The 24,421-nt window shown below is 35.1% G+C and overlaps 1 protein-coding gene across 1 annotated transcript; it reads left to right on the forward strand.

The window, feature by feature from the left end:
• The first annotated feature begins 13,268 nt into the window (after nucleotides 1-13,268).
• On the forward strand, nucleotides 13,269-22,896 carry LOC149413578 (zinc finger protein 330 homolog). Its single transcript, XM_089644736.1, has 7 exons — nucleotides 13,269-13,500; nucleotides 14,773-14,923; nucleotides 16,201-16,312; nucleotides 17,688-17,807; nucleotides 19,473-19,637; nucleotides 20,035-20,145; nucleotides 22,102-22,896. The coding sequence occupies exons 1-7, from the start codon at nucleotides 13,361-13,363 to the stop codon at nucleotides 22,257-22,259; spliced, it is 957 nt and encodes a 318-aa protein (XP_089500862.1). The 5' UTR covers nucleotides 13,269-13,360; the 3' UTR covers nucleotides 22,260-22,896.
• Nucleotides 22,897-24,421: the final 1,525 nt, after the last annotated feature.

The raw sequence follows: 24,421 nt of genomic DNA on the forward strand, positions 1-24,421 counted from the left end.
CATACGCCTCAGGGATCTCATTTCTAAAGCGTCCAGTCTATTTTCATTCTTCCTCTACCAGTTCCATGCCTCAATGCCATCCATCAGGGTAGGTATCAACACTCCATTGTGGACCGCTTGCTTTACTTCTTTGGACATTTTTTTGTTTGTGCCAACTGCATTCAGTCCTCCATTAATGCAGTTACTTGCATTTACCCTTCTTTCAATATCTCTATCTGCCTTCCCATCTCGTAAATATACTTAATACAAACTCATCCACCTGCTACAAGTAGGTATTTCTCATTGACAACTGTATTTTAGCATATTATGTAGTATATTTTAATAGAAACAATAGTATAAAGGATAATAAATTTACAACAGAGTACAACTATACAGGGCGTGGTCTTGAGTGAGCTTGGGCCCAGCGCTCACTCAGGAGTGGCGCTTGGTGCTGGTAGGCTACGGTCACCAACGTGTTGGCGGAGGCCATTAGTCACATCCTGGCTCCAGTGACCCGGTGTCTCATCAGGCCGGCAAATCCATTTAGTCCTAATATGATTTCCACCTTGACTGGTATTCAGTAAATTAAATTACACGGCAATGAAGTAAGGCTCTCGAATAGCAATCCGAAGGTCCCGGATTCAAATCCCGGCGTGCGCAAGTATGAGTATACTCTCAGTATTTTATTTATTCAATTTCGGGAAATCTACAGTTTACATGTAATGTTTGTATATAAGTATTATATAGTAAAATAAAACCATTTATAGTATTGCCCTGGTAAAAGACTAGCATGCAGAAACTTTGCTTGAAATGGCTTTAGACGCGTTTGGTGACCTGATCTGAATAGGCAGGTACTCCCTCACCTTCCTCTCCCCCCATCTCCTTCCCCTCTCAGCTACCTTCAGCCTGACAACATACCCCAATTTATTTTAATATCAACGGTATAAAATATAATATACAGTAAATTATAAACAGTGACATCAGAAAATATACAATTGACAGAAACTCTATTATTGATTCACCTACTCTACTGCAACTCATTCCCTTCAAAATCCCCTCGCAAACACTCAGAAATAATGAACTGCTCTTCCTCAACCATCATTCGACAAATTATGGATATTATTCACCATTTTCCAGAATGTGTAGACTGGTCAACTCAAGTCAAAACCTTAACTTTTTTGGAATAAGTCTGCATGATTTTCGCCAGTCGCTAAACAAGTGACGGAATATTATAAGTAGTGTCCTGTGGTCCTGACCCACGGCGTATTCTTGACTTGATTCGACTTGTCACTTTATTTTCTTATATTATATCTACCATATGTCTTTGCTTTCATGTACCTTTGTCTACTCCTGTATTTTTCATTTTACTTTATTCGTGTTATTATTTTGTAATTTGGACGATGTCCGTTAATAAATAAATAAATAAACTCTAGATGGATATAAAAAGTTATAGATACAAGTACATGCAAAACTTATAGATAGACTAGGTTAGATTAGTATTGATTGAAATATATGATAGTATAGATACATGATATAATATATTACAATAGCTAAAATGTATGCATTTATTTTCAGGTTTTGGTTGAAAGTAGGTAAGTGCCAATCAAGATGTTGGTTCACCTTATTGACCCAAGTTTCCTCAGTTGCCCCAGGCAATTCATTTTATATACATATTTATTTGAATTTTTACGTAAGTATGAGTAGACTTACATTTTATTTGTTATGATTTAAAAGATATGATATTAAAGCCTTTTTGTACCTAGCTTCTGTGCAGTTAAACAGATCCGCTATATCTGCGTACCTATTACTAATTTCATGTAATCTAGGTACAAGCGAGTGTTTGAAATGTTTAGTCTTAGAATTGTTACAATTAGAGGGTTTTAGAACATGTAGAACCAATTGGGGATGCCGTAATCTCACTGGCTCCAGATGGTTGGGAGCAGTTGGGACTCTAAAAAAAGATCAAATGGCCAACGAAAAAGGGTATTTTCACTGTTAGAAAAAAATTACGGTGAAGGTATATTTAGTTTATGTTGACGAATTAATTTTCTATAACGATTTAAAATGTGCCATTTTCGATTTGCCGCCGATTTGGCGTTCACGCGTGAGTGAGTTGGCGCCAACTTTGCCCTAATGCATTGGACCAACGTGTACAAGGACCTTTATAGTGAAACCTGTTGAGAGCTGTGTACCACGAGCAACCTTGAACTAATCTCCGACGTGAATGGTATATCTACGTCTCCAACCATGTGCCATCTATCATCTGCCAATCTACGCATGCGTTTCTTTGCGTGGGCTCTCAGAAATCGATAGAGTACTGATTTAGTCTGCCTATAAAAGCGGGTTGCACTTAGGATTCGCCTTTTTCGTCTCAGATCGCCGCTGCATCCAGACGTAAATAAAAGATCAACCCTTCATTGAAAAACAACAATATGGCATTTAACGGCACCTGTGGTTGCAGGCAACAGATTCATCATGTTGACATTATCCGCGATGATCACAATACACAGTAAGCAATATTTTACGATTAAATAATTAGCTATTTTGTAACTTTTTTTATTTAAATTTGGACGTGTGCGTTTTTTTTTTAAAGATCGTCGTGTTTTTATGTAGCTTTGCCCGGACTTGTGTATACCGCAAAAAAGTCCCAACTGCTCCCGACTGTCCGGAACCAGTGGGACTATGGCATCCCCAATTGGGATATGTTGTAGGCCCGAAGTGGGGATGGGACTCTCAAGAATTTTTAGAACAATACGTTTTAATTCAATTTAATAGTATGTAAAAATTATTTTTAATTAATAAATTGTGAAATAACACAATTCATCAAATAAAAATTACTTGCGCTCGCCGGGATATGAAATCGCGACCTTCGGCTTGCTAGTCGAGAGCCTTACCCCTCGATCAAAGAGGCCAAGAAGTTATAATGTATTATTCCCAGTGAGTTTACAAAACTCATTTCGGGAAAGACAACATTATATTAAAGACAAGACAACATAGATACATTAAAATAAATAAATGCAGAAGTTATTTTGGAGTTCCAAAGAAAGTGTCAGTCATTAATAAAACTGCTGAGGAAATAGCCTTTAAGAGCTTTTGCCAATGTTTTTTTTTGTTCGTTGCCGGAAGTTTTAGATTACTAGGTAATGCGTTATATTGCTTATGTGCAATGTATTGTAAGGAGTTAATTCCAAATTTAGTCGTGTAAGTAGATGACGATAAGTGTATTTGATTTGTGATAGTGTTTTGTGCTGGTGTATGTCGGAATTGTAGACTGGTTAAGTGTTGGTGTGTGAGGAGTGTTGAATTATTTGTAGAATGGCAGTTGTTTTGTTATACTTTGGCAGAGTCGTAAAAGGAAGGTTCATTTGCACTTTTAATAGATAACAAAACATAAGCAACATTTCGATTCTGAAAGATGGTCTTTCACCTTTGCAATATTGCGGTATCTACAGATAAGCCCCTTTAACACTGGAACCAGTGTTAAAGGGGTTTATCTGTAAATAGATCGGCAACAGGGGGCTTGCTTCCATGCCACATATCCATTTGTTTCTATTATCTATAGACAAAACAGAACATAATAAAAGAATAGGTTAGCGTTTCTTTTTTCTCACTTTCTTTTTCACGTTTCGTTTTGATGGTTTTTTCGTGGCAATTCATAACAGTAGTTTTTTTCTTTATTTGCAGAGTCATTGAAGGAATTGGACCGCGCAACTGGAGAGGAGGCTTCCGAAAAGTCATGAATTGGATCGGTAACGTGAAGAAAATGATCATTGAGCTTCCTTTAAACAGAAATCTGTACATCGGTCTTTTGGTCAGCACTTTAAATTATCAATTAACATTATTTCTTTCAGACATTTTCTAAAATGGAACCGACCTAACCTAATCTAACCTAAATGGCGCCTGGCGCCAGTAGAAACCTCAAGTGCAACGTTAGGTGAGGTTAGGTTATATCAGCTCTATGAAAAAAAAAAAACAAAAAAATCACCAGAGACCAAAATTTTATTCACATTTTTTACTCCAAATAATGTTAGGAATCACTGGTTAAATTAATTACCGGATACTGGGTATCCGGGGTAAATTACACACACTTGGGAAGGTGATTCTACATGACAGTACAAGTAGAAAAGATAAATATTTTCGAAATTTCAACGCCTTAAGGTAGTTTTCAGGTACAAAAGTTGATAGTATGGAAAATTTGATATTCTTCTATTGAAAAAAACAGTGGAATTTCTAAAAAAATTATTTATACTTTTCACTTACCATCATGTAGGATGTAGAATCACCTACCGAAGTTTGTGCACTTTACCTCCGGACACCTGTATACACGTTTACCATATTGTTTATTTTAGTATACCTGTATATCATTTACCATATGGTTTACTTCCGGACACCTGCATTTCCATTTACCATATTATTTACCTCTGGACACCTGTATACACATTTACCATATTATTTAATTAATATCATTAATATGGAAACATGTGAACTGCTTACAGCGGTTTAAAGCTAATGAATCCACCTAGATTTCGCCATTTTCCCCAGATTTTTAGGTTATATAAATTTGGCACATTATGGCAAGCGATGGCTAAAATCGTTTTTGCAAACTTGCCATAATATGCCGAATATCACTCGAGTGGATAGGTTATGTTGATTGCACATTTAGTTCCTGCTTTCGATACCGTATTACTGTTTGTTTTCTTTGTCAACTAATTGAATCCTTTTTTGTGAAGATTGGTTTCTTGCAATCATTTTGTAATTGTTGATATTATTTATATTTTTATACGAGAAAGTTAGCCTATTTATATACCTGTTTCTTCAACTATCTGTGTAACTAAGTGCATGTTGTTTCCGTTCAAATTATCCATATTATCCATTCAATGCTTCGACATTATGTATGATATTTTATTATTTTTTCAGCTCATCGTTGTTATTAATTCGACGCTGAAGATGATACTAGATTTTGAGAGACTGGCAACTCTATGCGCTTTGAGAGATCAAGTTGTAGCTATGGGCGTTTTGACAAAAAAAATTGATATCTCCTTCAAGATAATGCAATGTTGTTTGGAAGGAAATTATACAATCAAGAGATTGTAAAATTGAGACATATTATATTCTTTAAATCAAAATTATTATGTAGATGATCATTGAAAAATAAATAAATAATTTTATCCAAAAATTGTTTCCTTTTTTATCCATCAAATCATTAGCTCATTACCTTTACTGTCCTCCGTGGCTGAGTAGGTAAGATTCAGTGAACGCGGGTTCGAATCCCAGCGAGGCCAAATAAATTTTATTTAATTATTGAAGTGGGCTTTTCTTTGAAAAAAGATACAAGCATTTTGTATCAACACTTAAAAATTAATACAATAAAGAAGAATGTAAACACAATGGCAAAAATTAATCCTCACGCATATAATTGAATTTAAAAGATTCAACAAAACAAAATAGTAGAAGCGGAGAAGTTATATGGGTACATAGGTCTATTTGTGTCTAGAAGAATAAAAGTGATACAACATATAATTATACAACATCATTTTCAAATTAAATATATCACCCAGATCAGAATATTTGTTTTTGAGTGTGAATCCTCGGAATCGGAGAATTTTAGTAAGCTGGTGTTATTAAATATTAGCAATTCCTAAACGAAAATTTGAAACAGAAAAGATCACATCTAGGACTCGAACCCATGACCCTTGCCTAGCCGGGGTACCACATTAAAATTAAAATAATATAAATTTATCTAAAGACATTGTCAAGATTACAGTTAGTTCGGGTTGAATCTTGCGATCATACATAAATAAGTGCGGTAAGAAAATGAAGAAAATGTTGGTTCTTATTCGAAGTATGAACGAAGGAGATAGGGTCTCATTAGCTCAGTTGGTAGAGCGGTGCCCTGGCAAGGCAAGGTTCCTGGGTTCGAGTCCTAGATGTGACCGTATCTTTTTCTGATTTTTATGTTTAAGAGTGATTGTATACCTGACAAAATCAACTATTTTCGACACACACGAACTCTGTTGTTCATTTCCAAAACAATATTTTTTCTAACTAGAATTTATTTTAAAAACGTTTGCCTGAAAACAGTAAGATGGCGGTAGTGTAAATCTTCGTTATAAAAGTTATGAATTTCAGTTACCAGATGGCACTATTTTTTTGTATTATTTATTTAATTAGAATATAAACGAATATATACAAGGTAACATTTAATTTAATTGTATGTATTTTAATATTTTTACAGAAAGCCTGACATTTCTTTTTTTTTATGCCTCCGATTTTGTTGTCCGGGTTAAATCTTCCCCATAGGAAAAACTAAACCCTTCCACTCACTTTTCCACAAATGATCATCTAGTCAATCAACATTTTGTAAGTGCATTATATAAGCAAAATAAATACAAAACAATACAAGAACAACACGTCAACTCACAAAAGATCAAATGGGAAAATAATTCACCGACTCCAGATATTTTCATATCTCGGTAGAACTTCTAACAGGGCCTATAAATCCTACTGATCCCTCAACATAAATATTCAAAAAATCTTTTGTTATCCTACATGTATTCAAAATGACCGACTTTTGCATCTTTATATATAATTTTTTTGAAAGATCTAATACGCCTAAATTTTTAATTAGAGAGCTAGGTATAATGCCAGTAGCCGAAATAACGAATGGTAATATTTTTATAGTCTGAGAATGCCAAATTCTTTTTATTTCATTTAGGAAGTTAGTTTCGTTTAGGAATCGCTAATATTGTCTTCAATAACAATTTCAACAGAGGTTTTACTAAGTTATTCCAAAATATATAAATTTATATTGAAAACAAAATGGCTTTATGCAAGTATCAGTTTTTAATGTTTTTTATTCGATAAAAAGAAACATGGAACATTGATGTATGCAGCATCATTTTACTATTTTTATTTATTATTTTCTATTGAAAAGTTTGTACATGATGTAAGTTGTTGCAATTTGGAAAGCGGGTATGGGTACCGCCGCCCCGGGAACCATTCATTGGATTCAATGGTTTCCTGTTCTGAGGCGGCCTGGAAGTTTTGTTTTTAGTTCGTTATTTTTTTGTATTTATTTTCGCCAAAGTTCCTACTTTGTGTTTTTATAATGTCCTACGATTTTTAACGAATTGTAGAATATTGGAAAGTTATATTTTTTAAACATGCAAATTTATTTATTTACTGTATTCAAATACAACTTGCCGAACCTTCACGTAATTTAAAATAATTATTTAGATCAAAAGGAAGTGTGTGTTTTAACATGTCCTATTTAACAAAATCTGATTTTGTATTTAATTTTAGGCAAGTAAGATTGTAAGATTATTTATCTAAAGTTTATAGGTTTTATAATAAAATAATTTGACAAATCATAAAATTTACAAATGCGTATGGTTTAAAATGGAACTTATTACAGGATCATGTGATCAAGTTTTTAAAGTTCTTCTTCTTCTTCTTTATGTGCCGTATCAGGTCCCCACGACGTTGGCGATCACTCTAGAAAATGTCCTCTGTCTTGCGCTGCCCGGAATAGCTCCTCCACACTTCTAATGCCGGTCCACTCTCGTATATTTCGCAGCCAAGACATTTGTCTCCTACCAGGCCCTCTGCGACCCTCTATCTTGCCTTTCAATATTAACTGGAGCAAGTGATACTTCTCCCCTCGAAGTACATGACCCAGATATGAAATTTTCCTGATTTTTATTAATCTAAGCAGTTCTCTCTCTGCTCTAGCCATAGAACTAAAAACAAGGCTTAAAATTACATTTATAATAACATTACTATTTTGATTTAAAAATAAATGAGATTGTTCTTGCGAAATCGCTTGTTCATTTTTTCACTCGATAAATTATTTTTCAATCGTATAATTATCCTAGAAATAAAAAACGGTGGGTATCTTTTTTTGTTATGAATCACATTTGAATTAATAATAAAAAAATACACATGTCGTGACGTGATATTACACCTTATTATACTATTATTTATCGGAATGGCAACGAAAAATAACACTTTTTGACAGGTATAAATTAAAATCACTTTAACGTGTAATTTTTAATTTTTAATAAGGCATGTGAAAACCTTCGAAATAGTGTGGAGAGAGCTGCAACGCCATCTGTTGGACGTTGGAACTCTCTCCACACGAAATAGTGTGGAGAGAGTTGCAACGCATTAACACTTAGAAGACGGCTAATATTGTGGAGAGAGTTGCAACGCCATCTGTTGGACGTTGCAAATCTCTCCACACGAAATAGTGTGGAGAGATTTGCAACGCATTAACACTTAGAAGACGGCTAATATTGTGGAGAGAGTTGCAACGCCATCTGTTGGACGTTGCAAATCTCTCCACACGAAATAGTGTGGAGAGAGTTGCAACGCATTAACACTTAGAAGACGGCTAATATTGTGGAGAGAGTTGCAACGCCATCTGTTGGACGTTGCAAATCTCTCCACACGAAATAGTGTGGAGAGAGTTGCAACGCATTAACACTTAGAAGACGGCTAATATTGTGGAGAGAGTTGCAACGCCATCTGTTGGACGTTGCAACTCTCAAGAAACGCAACGCATTAACACTTAGAAGACGGCTAATATTTTGTAAATATTTCAAAGCAAAATATAATATTAAAAATTATGTAAGGCGATGCCATACGTAGTAATGCAAAATCATGTGTTTTTAGTTTGAAAATTTGGTCGCCTAGAAATGTTTCAGATGCTTTAATTAAATTCTGCGAGTAGAATACATCTTGGCCTTTGAAATAATCGAGCATTTTTTAGATAAGTCTTTTTATAAGTCCAGAAAAAAATAATGTGAAAACTGAAAACCTATGAAAACTGCTTTAAAGTTCAAAATCTCCTACTTACGAACCCATTTTCGGTTATGATTTTATTGTATAATGTGGCAAATTGAGTTATTTATAAAATGATAGGAAAAAATTAAATATTTATGCCTGAACATCCACAAAATAAAATAAAAGGCACTTTTTGGCCATGTTTTTTTCTTGCATAAATCAAAACAGGCGGATGGTGTTAAGTGGGAATTTAAACCTTATCGCCATCTACGTAAGGGTTGTTATTGATAGCGGCTCAATTTAAAATATTACACGACGTAGTGCATCGCCTTAACTTTAAATAAGCAGAGATTTCAATAACGAATACATTGATATAACAATACATAATAGAATTTTTCTAAATAAACATTCACGAGAATTATTCCCCGCCACGCTTTGCTGTGGCTCAGTCTGTTTGTGCAGATAGAGAAAAAATAGCGTATGTTGCTTTTACGTCCAACAGATGGCGCTGTTAAAAAACAACAAGTTTTTACCTGTCACAGATGACATCTATATTATATTTATATAAAATCACACGCGTATTTGAATGTAAAGTTGTGTCAAAATTTGATAGCAATTGGTAAAGAACTTTCGGAGATTTAACATTTTTAACAAACGACCAATAACATTTTTCTATAGATTTGTATTGTGGAGATGAGAGGCATCTGTTGAAAAACTGTGAAATGATTTGCTGTGTAAAAGTATTAGATTTGTAAATATCGCAATACTTGAAAGAATTTAAAAAAATTTTGTTTAATATATCTCTGCAAAAAACACATTTTGACAGAAAAATTATTAAATTCTAAAAATTAAATTATTAAAATTCGAAAAAAAAATTACATCAAATAATAAAATGTATGTGATACCGCCCAAGAGTCCCAACTGCGCAAAATATTAAAGTGGCCATTAAATCTGTCTTTGATGATGAAAGGTAATAAAATATAATTATAAAATTGTGAGAAATTTTACCAAAATATTTTTAATATTTAATAATATTAATGTATACAGGGTGTCCGGAAACTCGTAGTACAAGCGGGAAAGTGGTGAATCTACATCACATTTGGAGTCGATTTTGTAGTATAATTTTTTTTATTTGAGCTTTCGTTATCGAGTAAATCGAGTTTGAAGTTGATTTTTTTTTTTTTTTTTAATCAAATTCTTATAAATTATTACTGAAGATCAAAGTACCCAACTAATTAAAACTATTTGAAAGTAAAACAAATGAAGAAACTCGGATTTGAAGCATTATTTTGAAATCACCCTTCATTTAACCCGGTGTAATCATAAAATATTTCTGCTCTGCAGGGTTAAAACATCTGTTATTCAACCCTAAACACCAGAAAAAACTTTAACCCTAAAATAGCCGAAAAATTTTTTTTTTTGGTTTTTTTTTTTTTTTTTTGAAAATGCTCAAATCAAAAAACTTTACGTTTTTTTGGGTTCCCCATGTGGTGTAGATTCTCCAGTTTCCCGCTTGTACTACGAGTTTCCGGACACCGTGTATATTCGATAATTCAAAACACAAACAAAATTTTGTTCTCCCCCACATAATCCGGCCCTCTTCAAGACCCGCATTAATAAATCCTTTCCTACAGTCCATACCTTAACCCGCTTCACCAGGCTACCCAACCGGATGGCGACATAGGTCATATGCCTTTACATTGTATAGATAGGAGAGCTCTTGTGAGGTGTCACATAAACAAATACAAAAATTTCAAATCAGGGTTATTTTCTCACGAAAACGGCGCTATACAAATATATTTTCCGACTTTATGTCACACTTTTCCACAAATGATCACCTAATCAATCCACCTTATGCAAATGCATTATTATAAGCATAATAAATACAAAACAATACAAGAACAACACGTCAACTCACCAGAGATCAAATGGGAAAATAATTCACCGACTCCAGATATTTTCATATCAGAGGGTTCGGCTCGGTAGAACTCCTAACAGGGCCTATAAATCCTACTGATCCCTCAACATAAATATTTAAAAAATCTTTCGTAATCCTACATGTATTTAAAATGACTGATTTTTGCATTTTTATAAATAAATTCTATGACAGATCTAATACGCCTAAATTTTGAATGAGAGAGCTAGGTGTAATGCCAGTAGCTGATATGACAAATGGTAATATTTTTAGTCTGAGAATGCCAAATTCTTTTAATCTCATTTCAATCATTATTATTATAAGTTCAACTTAAATGGATCTAACACAGCTTTGCTGAATTAACCTTCAATTTTTTACAATTATATTATCATGGAGTAATCCACATTTTACCGAATGAAGAACATTTTATTTGCTAGGATTTTACCTAATTAAATCATTTCACCAACGTTTTTTGGCATCTTGAAAAACGACTGCGTGGAAAGGAGTTGTTAATTGTTTGTTCGTAAATTTGAAAGCGTATTACTAAATAAATTCAATTTGCCGCCATTGAAAGGAATTACAAATTCAACATGCTACACTAACTTCCTCTAGCGGGTAGAGCTGTTGATATTGCAACTATTTCACTGCAGTTGGACGTATTATTATACTATAGGGTATTTGGTGAAAGCATCGAATTATTGTGTATACATACATGCTAAAAAAATTAACAGGTGTTTCGTGTAAACTAACAGCTACCGATCTTTCATAACTTTGGTTTAAGCTAAAGGTGTCATGTTTACGCTTACGAGAGACTACATTTTGTATACTTATTCAGACAAAAAACGCGGCAGATCGAAACATGCAGACACATGCGACAGTTGCTAGAATACATAAATGCATGGCATAAAATACATTTATACCGCAAAAGTGAAAATCGGTAGATTTGGATGAAAAATATCGGTAGATCAGATACGAAAATCGGTATAATTTCAGAATGGATTTGTGTGGTGTATTGCTCACTTAGTATTGGATTCCCCCACAGTATATTTTCGAATCTATGAGGGGTATTGCTACAGAATTTCTGAGAATAATACTATCCCACAAAATTTTCTATTTAGAATTCCGTGGTATGACTCTCCAAAATATTTTTAAATCCATGGGGGGTAGAAGAAATAATTCCCCACTTTATGATTTTTGGAAAAAATTGCCCATAATTCAGAATCTTTTCGTTGCCTTCGCTAGATTTTCGTAAATTTCGGTGGATTTAAAAATTTTGTAAATCTTTGCCGAAACGGTAGATCTACCTAAATTTTGGTAGGTATGGCATCGCTGGGCATAGTTATACCAGTCACCAAAGAGGCATAGATACCATGTCTGGCCTTCTCGTCTGTCTCATCTGTCTCGGAGGTACCGATAGGACCCGCTCCTCCACTTCCACCCCTGTCGTTGTGTGGCGTAACGGTATTTTCTTTAGTCATTGAGCGTAACTATAAGTTCTCTGGTATCCCGTCTCTTGAGGCCACGGACCTAAAAAGCCCTGGACGAAACAATTCGTGAAAAATTTAAAGCCACGAGGTGAGGGGGAAGATGAATTGAAAATTCCAAACGCTAATTTATTTTTTTAATGACGTGTGCCAGTCTTTGTCTCATCAAATACCACAATAAATCATAAGCCGTTATAACTGCATTAAAAACACAAAATTAAATAATAGTTCATTATGCACCACTTTGCATACAAATCAGTTCAAAATTTAGTCGTACAAGATGGCTGCCAGGTAATTTGCTCCCCCTCACGCTATATTTTGCTTCAATGTCATCCATACAAAATACAGTAGCTTTAATTTTCTGTCCAGGGCTTTTTAGGACCATGCTCGAGGCAGGCACGGGTTCATGCAGCTGGTGTCGCAATTTCTAGCGCAAGATGTGGCTGGGAGGCTCGTTCCGCATCTATCATCACGAATAGCTCCTTTCTGGTCTGAAGGGGTATTTAGGTATATTTATAGCTAATCGGTGCACATATGTAACTTTTAAATTGATTTTACTAAGTTTATAATAATGTTCTTGTTCCTAGATTTAATTATAATCATTTTCTGAAATTCATATTGATAGCTCTCTACTATATATAATTCTATTTGCGAAATTTCTTCTACGATTGCCTCGGCCTGGTGGTCTGGGTGGGTTTTATTGCCCCTATTGTTTGGTTTCGGTGTTCCCAGTATTTTTCGTTTATGCTTTGTGTCGTGTTACCTTGTTTTAAATGTCTACTTTAAAGAAATGTGCTTATCCTAGCTTTCTAATTTTATTAAGGTATCCACTTTGTACATAAAACGAACTCCAAACTAACAGCCTGTTGTATAACCGCCAAATTCACTAAGATATGAACTGGCACATATTAAAGTCGGGTTGTTCTGTGAATTCTAGCCATTGTAAATACTTAAGGGCATATCAAATTTCCTATAATCCCCAATCCTGACAAATTTTGCGGGTTCTTACCCCAATTTCCTTAGCGTATCGACGCAAAAATATCGATTCGACTTGCATAGAGACTCCATCACTAAAATTTGACAACTTTCAATCATTACGAAAAATAACCTCACAAAATTTTGAAAGTTGTCCGGTCCGACAGGACAGCGCCTTTAATTCGTTTATTTGATCTTTAATTAGTGAAGTCATCAAGTGAAAATGCCCAAGAAGAAGACGGGACAGCGTAAGAAGGCCGAGAAGCAAAAGCTCAGGCAGAAAGAAATCCGAAATGCAAAAGAAAATGTCGAGTTGGCCGAACATCCTTGTAACGCTACAATGGAGTGCGAAAAGTGTCAGAAGTATGTATTTTTACAGCATTTTCAATCTTCAATGACCTGGTTCTAGTCTGAACTTTAATATTGATTTTATCCCAGAATTATGGGCCAAGCTATTATTTACCACTCCCTCATTTTTAAGCTGTTCATTAATTTGTTAAATGCTCAGTTCCTACATCCAAATTAAATGTTATATACTTTCTAAAGGCAGCTTCTATTTTGCAAATTCGTTTCATTACCTGTACATTAGCCTTTTTTCTGTTGAATAATACATTTTTAACCCTTTTGATTTATGCATCCAAGTGTAATAAATTATTTCAGCATAAATTAATGTTCTGTTTTATCTAACCCCTAATAATTTGGGGTTAGTTAATATGATATTAATATTTATATAATTTTCAAATAAAAATTCAATTATTGAAAATAATATATGAAAAATGAGTGTATTCATGATGTGTATTTTATTTATTTGATCCTCTGATCATAATAATACTTGATTCAAATCTTTCTCAAACTGCATTAATATAAACAAACTACTAAATACAGCGTGTCGTAATAATTTTCAAAAGGATTCGGCCCACCATGCAAACATCAATTTACATAAACAAACTACTAGATACTGCATGTCATGCTAATTTTTAAAAGGATTCGGCCCACATTAAATGTTTTCGTAAACCAAAATTGCGGCAACTTTGTGGTCATTTTTGAATTGGTACCCTGTATCTAGATATATTTGGTCGATTGTTGTAGCATATTAACCTGTTGTAGGCCAGTGCATAAAAATATTTCTCCACATTTTAAATACTGCTAAACGATTCTTTTCTTGTGTAAGGACAGAGAACCAAATAAATTGCAAATTCTCCAAAATAAAGCAATGAGAATAATACTTAGGCGAACAGATTTTCAAAAGTATTTTAAATGTTAAAGGAACTAAATTGGCCAGCGGTGAAATAGATGCTGACCTTGAACATGATGATATTTATACAAAAAATAATAAACAACCTACTTACTTTTCAAAGAAAATTTTATACAACAAGGACATTCATCATAATATATAAGAATGAAACGAAATTAGGCTACTGAAATATTACTTCAAATACGACCCTAAGTCGTTGGAAACTTGCCTTTCGGTTGACATATATTATTTAGACGGTACTTTTGGCACCTATCATATTAAATTAACAATGTTTCCTTGTGTAAGTTACTGGAAATTTATGTTATCGAATCTTTTATACCATTATACCATCCAATCTTATGAAAATAGGATAATTATTAATTTATATGCTGTGTTGTCAGGAAGCAGAAAAGTCGAGCGTTCTGCTACTTCTGCCAGTCACTACAACGCCTGCCCATCTGCGCGCAGTGCGGCAAGGTCAAGTGCATGCTCAAGACCGGAGACTGCGTTGTTAAACACGCCGGGGTCTTCACCACTGGACTTGGGATGGTGGTAAGTTATCAGTTTACCCATAGATAATAGAAACAAGAGAAGCAAACTTTAGGCCATGAACCATTATTAGTATGAAACCGCATGTACAAAGAGTGCCCAACATTGTTCAACTATACTACTGAAAATCGCATCTGCAAATTTGTGCCTACACACCAAACACATAGTCCGCCCCTTTAGTAGTTTGTGGAGTGTCGATTCATTATATTAACACATTCTTTGCGGGAAACGAGAAAACTCGTCATACGCCTTTTTACAGTGAGACGCGGGAGACAAGTTTACTCGTTTTGTTGCGCAGAGCGGCAAGGAGCGGGAAACTTGTAAACAAGTGGTTCTAAATGGGTGCGGGGTCATGTGTTTTCTATTGTCGGCGGTACCCGATCTATCTACCTGTCAATACAATAAGTTTGAAACAACAAAAAAATAACAATAATAAAATCGTTGTCGCGAATGTTCCGCTCACAAACTACGCAGTGAAACGCGGTACATGTGCAAGTTTTGCAATGTGCCCCTACATAAAGGAAAGTGTTTCGAACGCTATCACACATTGAAGCACTATTAGGTTATAGTTTTTTTTTTATATGTATTGAAAATTTCTAAATAATCTTGTAATTTTGTATGAATAAATTTCGATATGTTATTTCGATTGTGAAATACTGTTTTTTCTATGATTCCCAAAAAAGTAGAAGGTTTTTGTTCATAAAAAAAGGAATTACACATACATTGCTAAGTAAATAAATAGAGACATCTTTTTAAAGTAAAACACTGAAAGTTTCATCGAAAAATATCAAATAGATCATAAGATATGAATATTTTGCTGAAAGTATAATTTTGGCGCTAAAATTTAAAAAAACACCCGCGCTTCGCCCCCAATTTGGCGGTAAAATGCCCGACCATATAGTGTTAATGGAAAATTTCTTATTGCCATATTAAATGTATATTAAATATGTCAAAGTTGACTAAGTGCAACAAACTTTTCAGTGAAGTAAATAAAATTATTTTCTATTCCAGTCTTAACAAAAATATTTTTTTTACAAAGTACAAACATGTAATAAAATAATTTTAAATTCAAACTCTGACTTTAAGCTTATCTATGCCACTGTCAGCCATACTTAAGCATATTTTGCTTCTCGTATCTTGCGCAAGATGGGTTGCAAGGTGGGAGGACGGGCTAAAACACATTGTGTCGAAGCATGCCGTGTGGTGGGATAGATTGTGTTGAAAAGGCCAGCATTCTAAAGATTAATATAATATGTATTTGCCATTATTTCTTGTTACAGGGTGCAATTTGTGATTTCTGTGAAGCTTGGGTTTGCCACGGGAGGAAGTGCTTAACCAGTCACGCCTGTACTTGTCCCCTGACTGAGGCCAACTGTATGGAGTGCGAAAGAGGTAATTTTATTGACCCCTGAGGCCTTTGGCATATTCTGTGCGATGGTCAGAGCCAGCAGTGTGTAGATTCAGCCGGAATGATTTCTTGAGCCCGAGTCCTTGAACTTTGCCGGAAGCGGATCCCACTCCTACTACTTTTTAAAATTAACCACAGGTGCAGGTTTCACAGTGGTGTTTTCTCTTTCTTACACCGTTTAGAACATATTTCTCACCATGACAGTAAGGCAGATACAGATACAACAGATTTCTCACCATGACAGTAAGGCAGATACAGATACAACAGATTTCTCACCATGACAGTAAGGCAGATACAATAGATTTCTCACCATGACAGTAAGGCAGATACAGATACAACAGATTTCTCACCATGACAGTAAGGCAGATACAGATACAACAGATTTCTCACCATGACAGTAAGGCAGATACAACAGATTTCTATGAGACCTGTATGAGCTTTTCCCGAAAGCGAACAAATTTGCCTGTGGTGTTAATACATACTTAATTTTTGTTAGTTTTCATTTTATTGTCCAATTATTCTGTATTCTGATGAGTCCCAAATGCTCTCCACTGTCCGGAGCCTATGGCATATACCGAGCCTATGGCATCGGTAAGGTTGGGAGGTATCTCGCTATTCAGAGCTGGTCACCAAATACGGTTAAAGGCATTTCAAGCAACATTTTAAGGTGATTTTGATGGTGATCTTCCATCAGGGCAATGGCTGACAGTATCTACCATTTTGGCTATACAAATCGCCTTGATAATATTTCTAAGTAGGTACTTAAATACAACCCCTATAGTGCGGCTGGCTACATTTGCAGTCCAGTGAAATTATAACTACCTTGAGGTGCACTGCAGTGGGCAGTTTGTAAAGCTAAGTTTTAAATGTTTTGGATGTATTTCGTTATTGTCAATGAAAAATCCAAACTAAGAAAGTTGTCATTGTAGAAGTGTGTCGATTATTTCTATTAAAATTTTCAGTATTATAATTGGATTTGAGAAATTTACTAAATTTCATCCGTCTCATTGGGCTAAGGCATTACACAACTTGTCCATAGAAAAATCACATTTCAATAATAATTCTTTTTTCAAACTTTATTCTGGCAGGTAGTTACCATAATATTGAAAAAAAAATGCGAATAAGAAAGTCCGAATAAACACAGCGATTTAACTTTTTAAAAAAGAATCTTTAATGAACCATTAAAAAGACCACCAACTTCAACCAGAAACGGACTGTAAAAAAAGTTTTACAGATGTTCGAAATGCAAAACTGTTGAATTAAAATATGACTTGGCTACGCTTAGTCGACAATAAATTAATGCATGATTTTCACATAACACACTGACTGCAGTTTTTAATTTTAATGTTTTAATTTTAGGTGTTTGGGAGCATGGCGGCAGGGTGTTCCGCTGCTGCTTCTGCAATGGTTTCCTGTGCGAAGATGACCAGTTTGAGCACCAGGCCTCCTGCCAAATATTAGAATCGGAAGACTACAAATGTAAGTGCATACTTTCTAGATTCTTGAGAGGAGTGGCGGGATTCACTTTCTAGATTCTTGAGAAGTGGCGGGATTCACTTTCTAGATTCTTGAGAGAAGTGGTGGGATTCACTTTCTAGATTCTTGAGAGAAGAGGCGGGATTCACTTTTTAGATTCTTGAGATAAGTGGCGGGATTCACATTATAGGACCAAGTGAGAAGCTCTATTATTGGAGAAGCGCTCAAACTCTGGTTGTGAATTCTAGTGTACGTGAAAGCTAAAGGCGGAAATAATATTATTCTAAATAATTGAAAAAGTTATTATTAAAAAAAACTACATTATATCTACTTTTATTTGACTCCGTGTCTCATTCCAGAGCAGAGCTAAGACGTAAGGTTTTCCTCGGGCATCCTGACAATAATAAGAACAAACTTTGAAATTTTCAGTGAAATCAGTCTAGTAATTTTTGAGTCTTAGAAACATTAATTTTTATATACATATAAATAAATATTTGTGCTTCTTTATGCCTAGTAGGGTAGTTGTGGTTCACAGGTTTTTTGAATGTATATAAAGCATTGTATTCCCAAGAGTTAATAAATTTGCCGTCAACTATGGTGAGAAGGTAGCCCAAAGGAGTTGTAAATGTGTGGAAAACTGAAAGTTTATTTTTTTGATTCTCATTGTCTTACTAAAATGCGTATTTTCATCTATAATTATTGATTTTAAAAACAATGTAAAACCGAAAATTCCTAAACAGTTCGAGCTGGCCACGACGTCATTGTGACATAGAGAACGCTACTGGCTACAGCTGTAACCTTAATCCTCGGCCGGCGTGATGTCACCAACGCCATATTCAAAAACATGTCATTTCGACGGCAAATAAAGATGGGCAATTTTAAAATATTGTAGAAAATTTATTCATCAATATATAAAGCTACACCAAGGCAAACAAAACGATTTACTATAACTACAAAATGTCTTATTCATCTCTTCAGCATATTGTTATTTCAAGAGATTTGGGAATCGCATTTGATACGCACCTAACATTTCACGTCCACATAGAAACGATATGCAACAAAGCTTTAAGAATGCTAGGATTTGTGCTAAGCAAGTGGTTCTGTAATATGGGGACCAATGGATTTAACTTCCTCTCAAATGATAGAGAAAGTACAAAAGAAGTTTCTGAGATATTTATATCTAAGAGACTTCGGATATTATCCCTGGTTATATCCATCAGCCTTTTAGTCTGGCATGCTGGGTATTAATAGCCTCACCTATAGAAGGAAAACTGCTTTGCTGACAACAGCATATAAACTTCTAAACGGTAACATCTGTATTCCCGATATAATAGAAAAATTTGAGTTTTATGTCCCCGACAATTACACAAGAGCGCGCAGGCACTGAACCTTTGTCGTTCCAAAATGCAGAACTAACTTACCATTAGTAATGCCACTTGGATATAGATATTTTCCAATTAAATATTAATAAAATAAAATAAAATGTATATTTATTATTGGTTATGTTTAACTGTAAATGTGCATTTAAAATAAAATAAATAATGTAAAAAAAACGTAATATTTGTCCTGTGCTACTTCATTGGCCTCCATCGATCAAACCTCTCCTCGCACAGCCTTTGGATTCAAATAGTTTCAACCTCTAATTATGAATTTAATAATGTTATTCAGGTCAGTCATGCAATCGCCTGGGCCAGTATTCGTGCCTCCGCTGCAAGACGTGCTACTGCGACGACCACGTCAAGAGGAAGGGCTTCAAGTACGAGAAGAATAAGCCCATCCCGTGCCCCAAGTGCAATTACGAGACCTCGCAGACCAAAGATCTCAGCATGTCCAGTAAGCATTCTCTCCTTTCTTCTCCTGATTTAACCATACATATTGGCTAACATTGTTCATCCATACTACTGCAAATTGCATCTATGCACAGCTGCACCCCGCCTTTATTTCTATCTACACTCAATCGCACAAGTTCTCGGTGAGTGGTGAGTCAACACGGTTCGGACCCGCACCAGAACCCTGCGAGTGTGAGAATGTGCGAGGTGCTTGTCCTGGTCTTGGACCGAGTTTGGGGCTGGAACCGTGCATCATACAGTTCGTACCCAAGAACTCAGACCCATTCCTAGAACTTGAGTTCTTTTAAAAGGAAGCACTCCTCGGAGGCCTTCGGCAAAACACAGAACCTACTCATCTCTATGCTGGAATATTCAATATTATTTATTTATTATGTTTCCAGCCCGGACGCACAAGTTCGGCAGACAGGGTAACACGGATGGAGATGAGGACGGAGAAGAATACGGAGGATATGGATTCTATTCTGGAACATCCAACGATTATGGAGCGGGACGTAAGTCTTTTTCAAATTACATAAATCATTTGTTAGAGCATGCTATTGTCTCCCACCCATTCAAATTTCGTGTTCGATCAACGGTTAGGTTTCAGGGATACGGAAAAAATGTTTAGTCGGTTCAAATTTAGGGTATTTCATTTCGGTTTTGTGGGGACCAATAGTCTATAGTGCCTTAATAAAATAAGGATTTATAAATATTTATATTAAATGTGTATAAAATAAGAATATAAAACATAATGTGAACAGTAGAGCCTTGATAATCCAAACTAATGAAAAACAACACCTATACGGACTCACAAAGCGTTTGGATTATAGTATGTTCGATAGAAAAATTAAATTAAACATCCTAAAATGAAATAACTGCTACGGCCGTGAAAATCTCTGATACGACTGTTTTTAAAAAAAAATTATATTTAACCTTTTGAACGCGTTAATTTGCTCCGTTTTATTTATACCCGTACGCGGTACATATTTTCAAATACCTATGCACGCAATTAAATGTCAAATTATAGCATTCTGGCATGATTTATTGGACTATATAGACAGAACAGATTATTCTCCACAATATGAAAACAAATACTCGTGTGTCAACACTCTTAGATGTTTATAAAAACAAAAACATAATATTTCATACAAAGACGTACCGTATCTTTTGAATGTGGTCCCGCCATTCACTCGGCGTGTGTGTACTTAGGCCACTGCGTTGATAGACACAAGTAGGACACTATGATCACTTATCATTTTTAGTTATGAAAAGTTGTGAATGACATACTAGTACTAACGCCATCCGTTGACAAAAATGTAAACTAAAGGACTAAAAGGCGCACTTGATTATCGATCTTTTTTTATGAAAAACAATTTTATTTTTTAGAAATTCTTGTAGATGTCAGCATTGTGATAGTTCTACGAATGTCCAAGTGAGCAAGAAATACATTTATGACGAAAGAGCGCTGGAATATCGGCCGTCAAAGTTTCCGTATCAACTGTTCATACAGCCGCGTGTGAGTATAGACTTTTTGCCGTAACAACAGTTGATACGGCCGTGTGCAAAGAGTTAATGAACTCCTTTTTTTATGAGAAAGTGAAGTTGCAGACATTCCATTTTTCAAACTAGCCAACGGCACACTTGTTTAAAGTTTTATGTTTTCACTTTGGCGTAGAAACCATGTTTGTAACACAAGAATGGCGACATATTACGCTGTACATCATGGCTTGGCCTATTTCAACACAGAGTAGCGTGAACACGGCGCAAGAGCTCTTATAATGTAAAAATAATGTAAAGGCCTATGAAAACAGCTTTAAAGTTCAAAATCTCCTACTTACGAACCCATTTTCGGTTATGATTTTATTGTATAATGTGGCAAATTAAGTTATATATAAAATGATCGAAAAAGAACATCAACAAAATAAAATAAAAGGTAATTTTTGGCTATGTATTTTTCTTGCATAAATCAAAACAGGCGGATGATGTTAAGCGTGAATTTAAACCTTATCGCCATCTACGTAAGGGTTGTTATTGATAGCGGCTCAATTTAAAATATTACACGACGTAGTGCATCGCCTTAAAATAATTAGTAGTATTGTTACCGCGTGTGTAGGTAGTGCAGTGAGTGAAGCGGATACCAAATTAAGTGGGCCTCCAACTACAAACTTGCCGCTATTTAAGGGGCCGAAGACCGACAGGTCTCCCGGCCAAGGGGGATCGATAAATATCGGGGAACAATTTAAAATAATTGACAGGCATCTACAATGTCAACGTTTTACTTTGGAATTTTCATGGACAATATTGAAATGCGTTCAAAACATCTAAAACCTAGCTCTATACACTGCACATTGCAGTGCACCTGAAGGTAGTCATACTTTTACTGAACTGCCATTGTAGTTGGTCGTATCCTAAGGGTTAATTTTGTTTGTTGGGCCTGTTGAATTATGTGCTTTTCTTTCTTTTTCCAGCAATCGAATGTTACGGATATGCAGGCCCCTCAAGCGAGACCAGTTCCGACGATGACGATGATGATGACGATGAATCTGGATCCTCGGAAGAAGAGGAATCCGAACAGGATAGTCAGGACGAGGCGGGAGCTAAGAAAGAAGAACCCAAGAAGGAATAGACCATTCATTTTTTTCGTTGAATTCCATTTTATATACAAGAAGCACTGTCATTTTGTGGTATTTGTAAAGATAACCTAGCAAAATTAAATATTTTTCATTTTCATAGGTTTGTTTTACAGATCACAAAAAAAAAATATAGTTATTTTATGAGAAACATTCTCAAAATCGACAATTTATTTTAGTATACTTTTTTAACTTGATCAATGCAGCTGTTAGACACGTGAGCCATCATTGGCTACACTAGTATGCGTTTGTCGCACGTGTGATCCATAGAGTTCATTGTGTCAAAAGTGCCGCGTGATGGTATTAAATGGCCAACATTGAAAATGTTTTTTTTTTTTTAATTATGTGAATACTGCACAAGAGTCCCAACCGTCCGCAGCCAGTGAGACTATTGCATCCCCAATCGAGGTATGTTGTGAGGCTGAAGGTTTTCCGCACGGAAAGTGCCACAAATACATCATATATCCTTTTAATTGATTTAATCATGAAATTGCACATATTAATCAAATAAAATGGACTTGCGCACACCGAGATTTGAAACCACAACCTCCGGCTCGTCAGTCAAGAGCCTTACTTATCGTGTTTAACTCATTCTTTGTGCAATCTATTTTGACTGTTAATTTAAGAGGTTCACCGCCAGTGGCGGTTCTTCCCTTAGGTCAATTGGTGTTTGACCCCCCAAAATTATAAGACAACAATAATAAATATAATAATCAATTATGTGCATCAAAACATTTAAAATGTAACGCGAAACAGCGGCGGCGGCGAGTGACTAGCAGTGACATCTGTTGTCTCTAATAGAAGCTTTCATTCACAAGTCCACACGATTCGCTGGGTCAATTTAAAGAATGTCCAATTTGGCATCTTCTGTCCCTACGCGCGCCATAGAATAAACGAGATGGCACTATATTTTTCGTCGAAGTAAAAATTAGCTTCCGAAGAAAGTTTAGGGACGCTTAGGTCATGACCGTGGGGGAGACAACACGGTGAATATTATATGTTTTACAGAGATGGTGACATAAACAAATGTCGTTTTTTCATTTTACACGCTTGTAGTGTGTGGAACAATGGTTGTTTTTCAATTGCATAGTTCGGGAAAGGATTAGAATAATTATTTATGTTGTTATCGATTTAGAATGAAACAAAACAAAAAACGTCAAAAATCATTGTCAAATAGAATCAAACACTGATTTTATTTATTTTAATGTTGTGGACAACTACATTAAAACTTAATATCTTAAAAATAATTTGCCGTAAGTACATGGATTGTGTATTTATTTCCAATTTATTATATTAACATAATATTTATTTAGAGTCCGCGACTCTAAAACTCTATAACAAATTGATATAGTTAATAATATATGGGCATTTTTCACAATATCAAATAAAGATTAGTCACACATTTTTTTCAAATGACCTACCACGACTGAATCCCTAGAGCCGCCTCTGTTCACCGCCAACTTCCAGAAACTCCGCACCCGCCAATTGGCTTGTGTGTCCATATAATTATTAATGTTCAGTGAAAACCTGGCAACTGTCATGATGTGTTATTTTTATGCTGGCCCCTGTGCTTGAATGAATCAAAAATTGTTGTCCGCGTGCAGTTTTTGACTACCTACTCTAGTTTAAATGTTATAGCTTATGGAATATGGATGACGGAGCTCTCCAAGTTTACATATCGGAGTTTTCAAAGCCTTCACTGTCCAAGGCTGGCAGTGAACCTGTTAATTAACACTATTTAATTAATTAATCACGCCATCTTGACTTGTCATCTATATTATTATTTTACCACATCTTTTGACTTGCTATGATCAGAAAACTGTATAAAGGACCTAGCGGCATATGCTACGGATTTCAATCTAATCTTTCTTCATATGCAAATTTCCTGTTTACCCTTACGTTGAATTAAGACTTTATTTTTTCTATATCTCTACCTACAAAAAAAAAGCATGTGAGCAACAAATTACCAACTTTACAATAGAGTAATTTTATTATAATTATTTTAATTGATATCTGTACAGAAGGTGTATCTTTGAGAGCAGCTTATTATGAATATAAAGAAGAGGAATCCTACCGGCTGCGCCAATTGTTATATCTCTGCCTTTACTTGCAGATTTAGTGTGTTGGGAACTCTTGATGAAGTAATAGGTTCTTTACA

The sequence above is a fragment of the Hesperophylax consimilis genome, chromosome 21 (assembly GCF_061612785.1).
Source record: "Hesperophylax consimilis isolate HC1 chromosome 21, BYU_Hcon_1.0, whole genome shotgun sequence".
NCBI lineage: Eukaryota > Metazoa > Arthropoda > Insecta > Trichoptera > Limnephilidae > Hesperophylax > Hesperophylax consimilis.

What these genes read in the sequence shown, in the direction of transcription:
- LOC149413578 (XM_089644736.1), top strand. Translation starts at nt 13,361, where the DNA reads ATGCCCAAGAAGAAGACGGGACAGCGTAAGAAGGCCGAGAAGCAAAAG. An exon ending in GAGTGCGAAAAGTGTCAGAA is followed by an intron (nt 13,501 to 14,772) that starts GTATGTATTTTT and finishes CTGTGTTGTCAG; the next exon opens with GAAGCAGAAAAGTCGAGCGT. An exon ending in CAAAGATCTCAGCATGTCCA is followed by an intron (nt 19,638 to 20,034) that starts GTAAGCATTCTC and finishes TTATGTTTCCAG; the next exon opens with CCCGGACGCACAAGTTCGGC.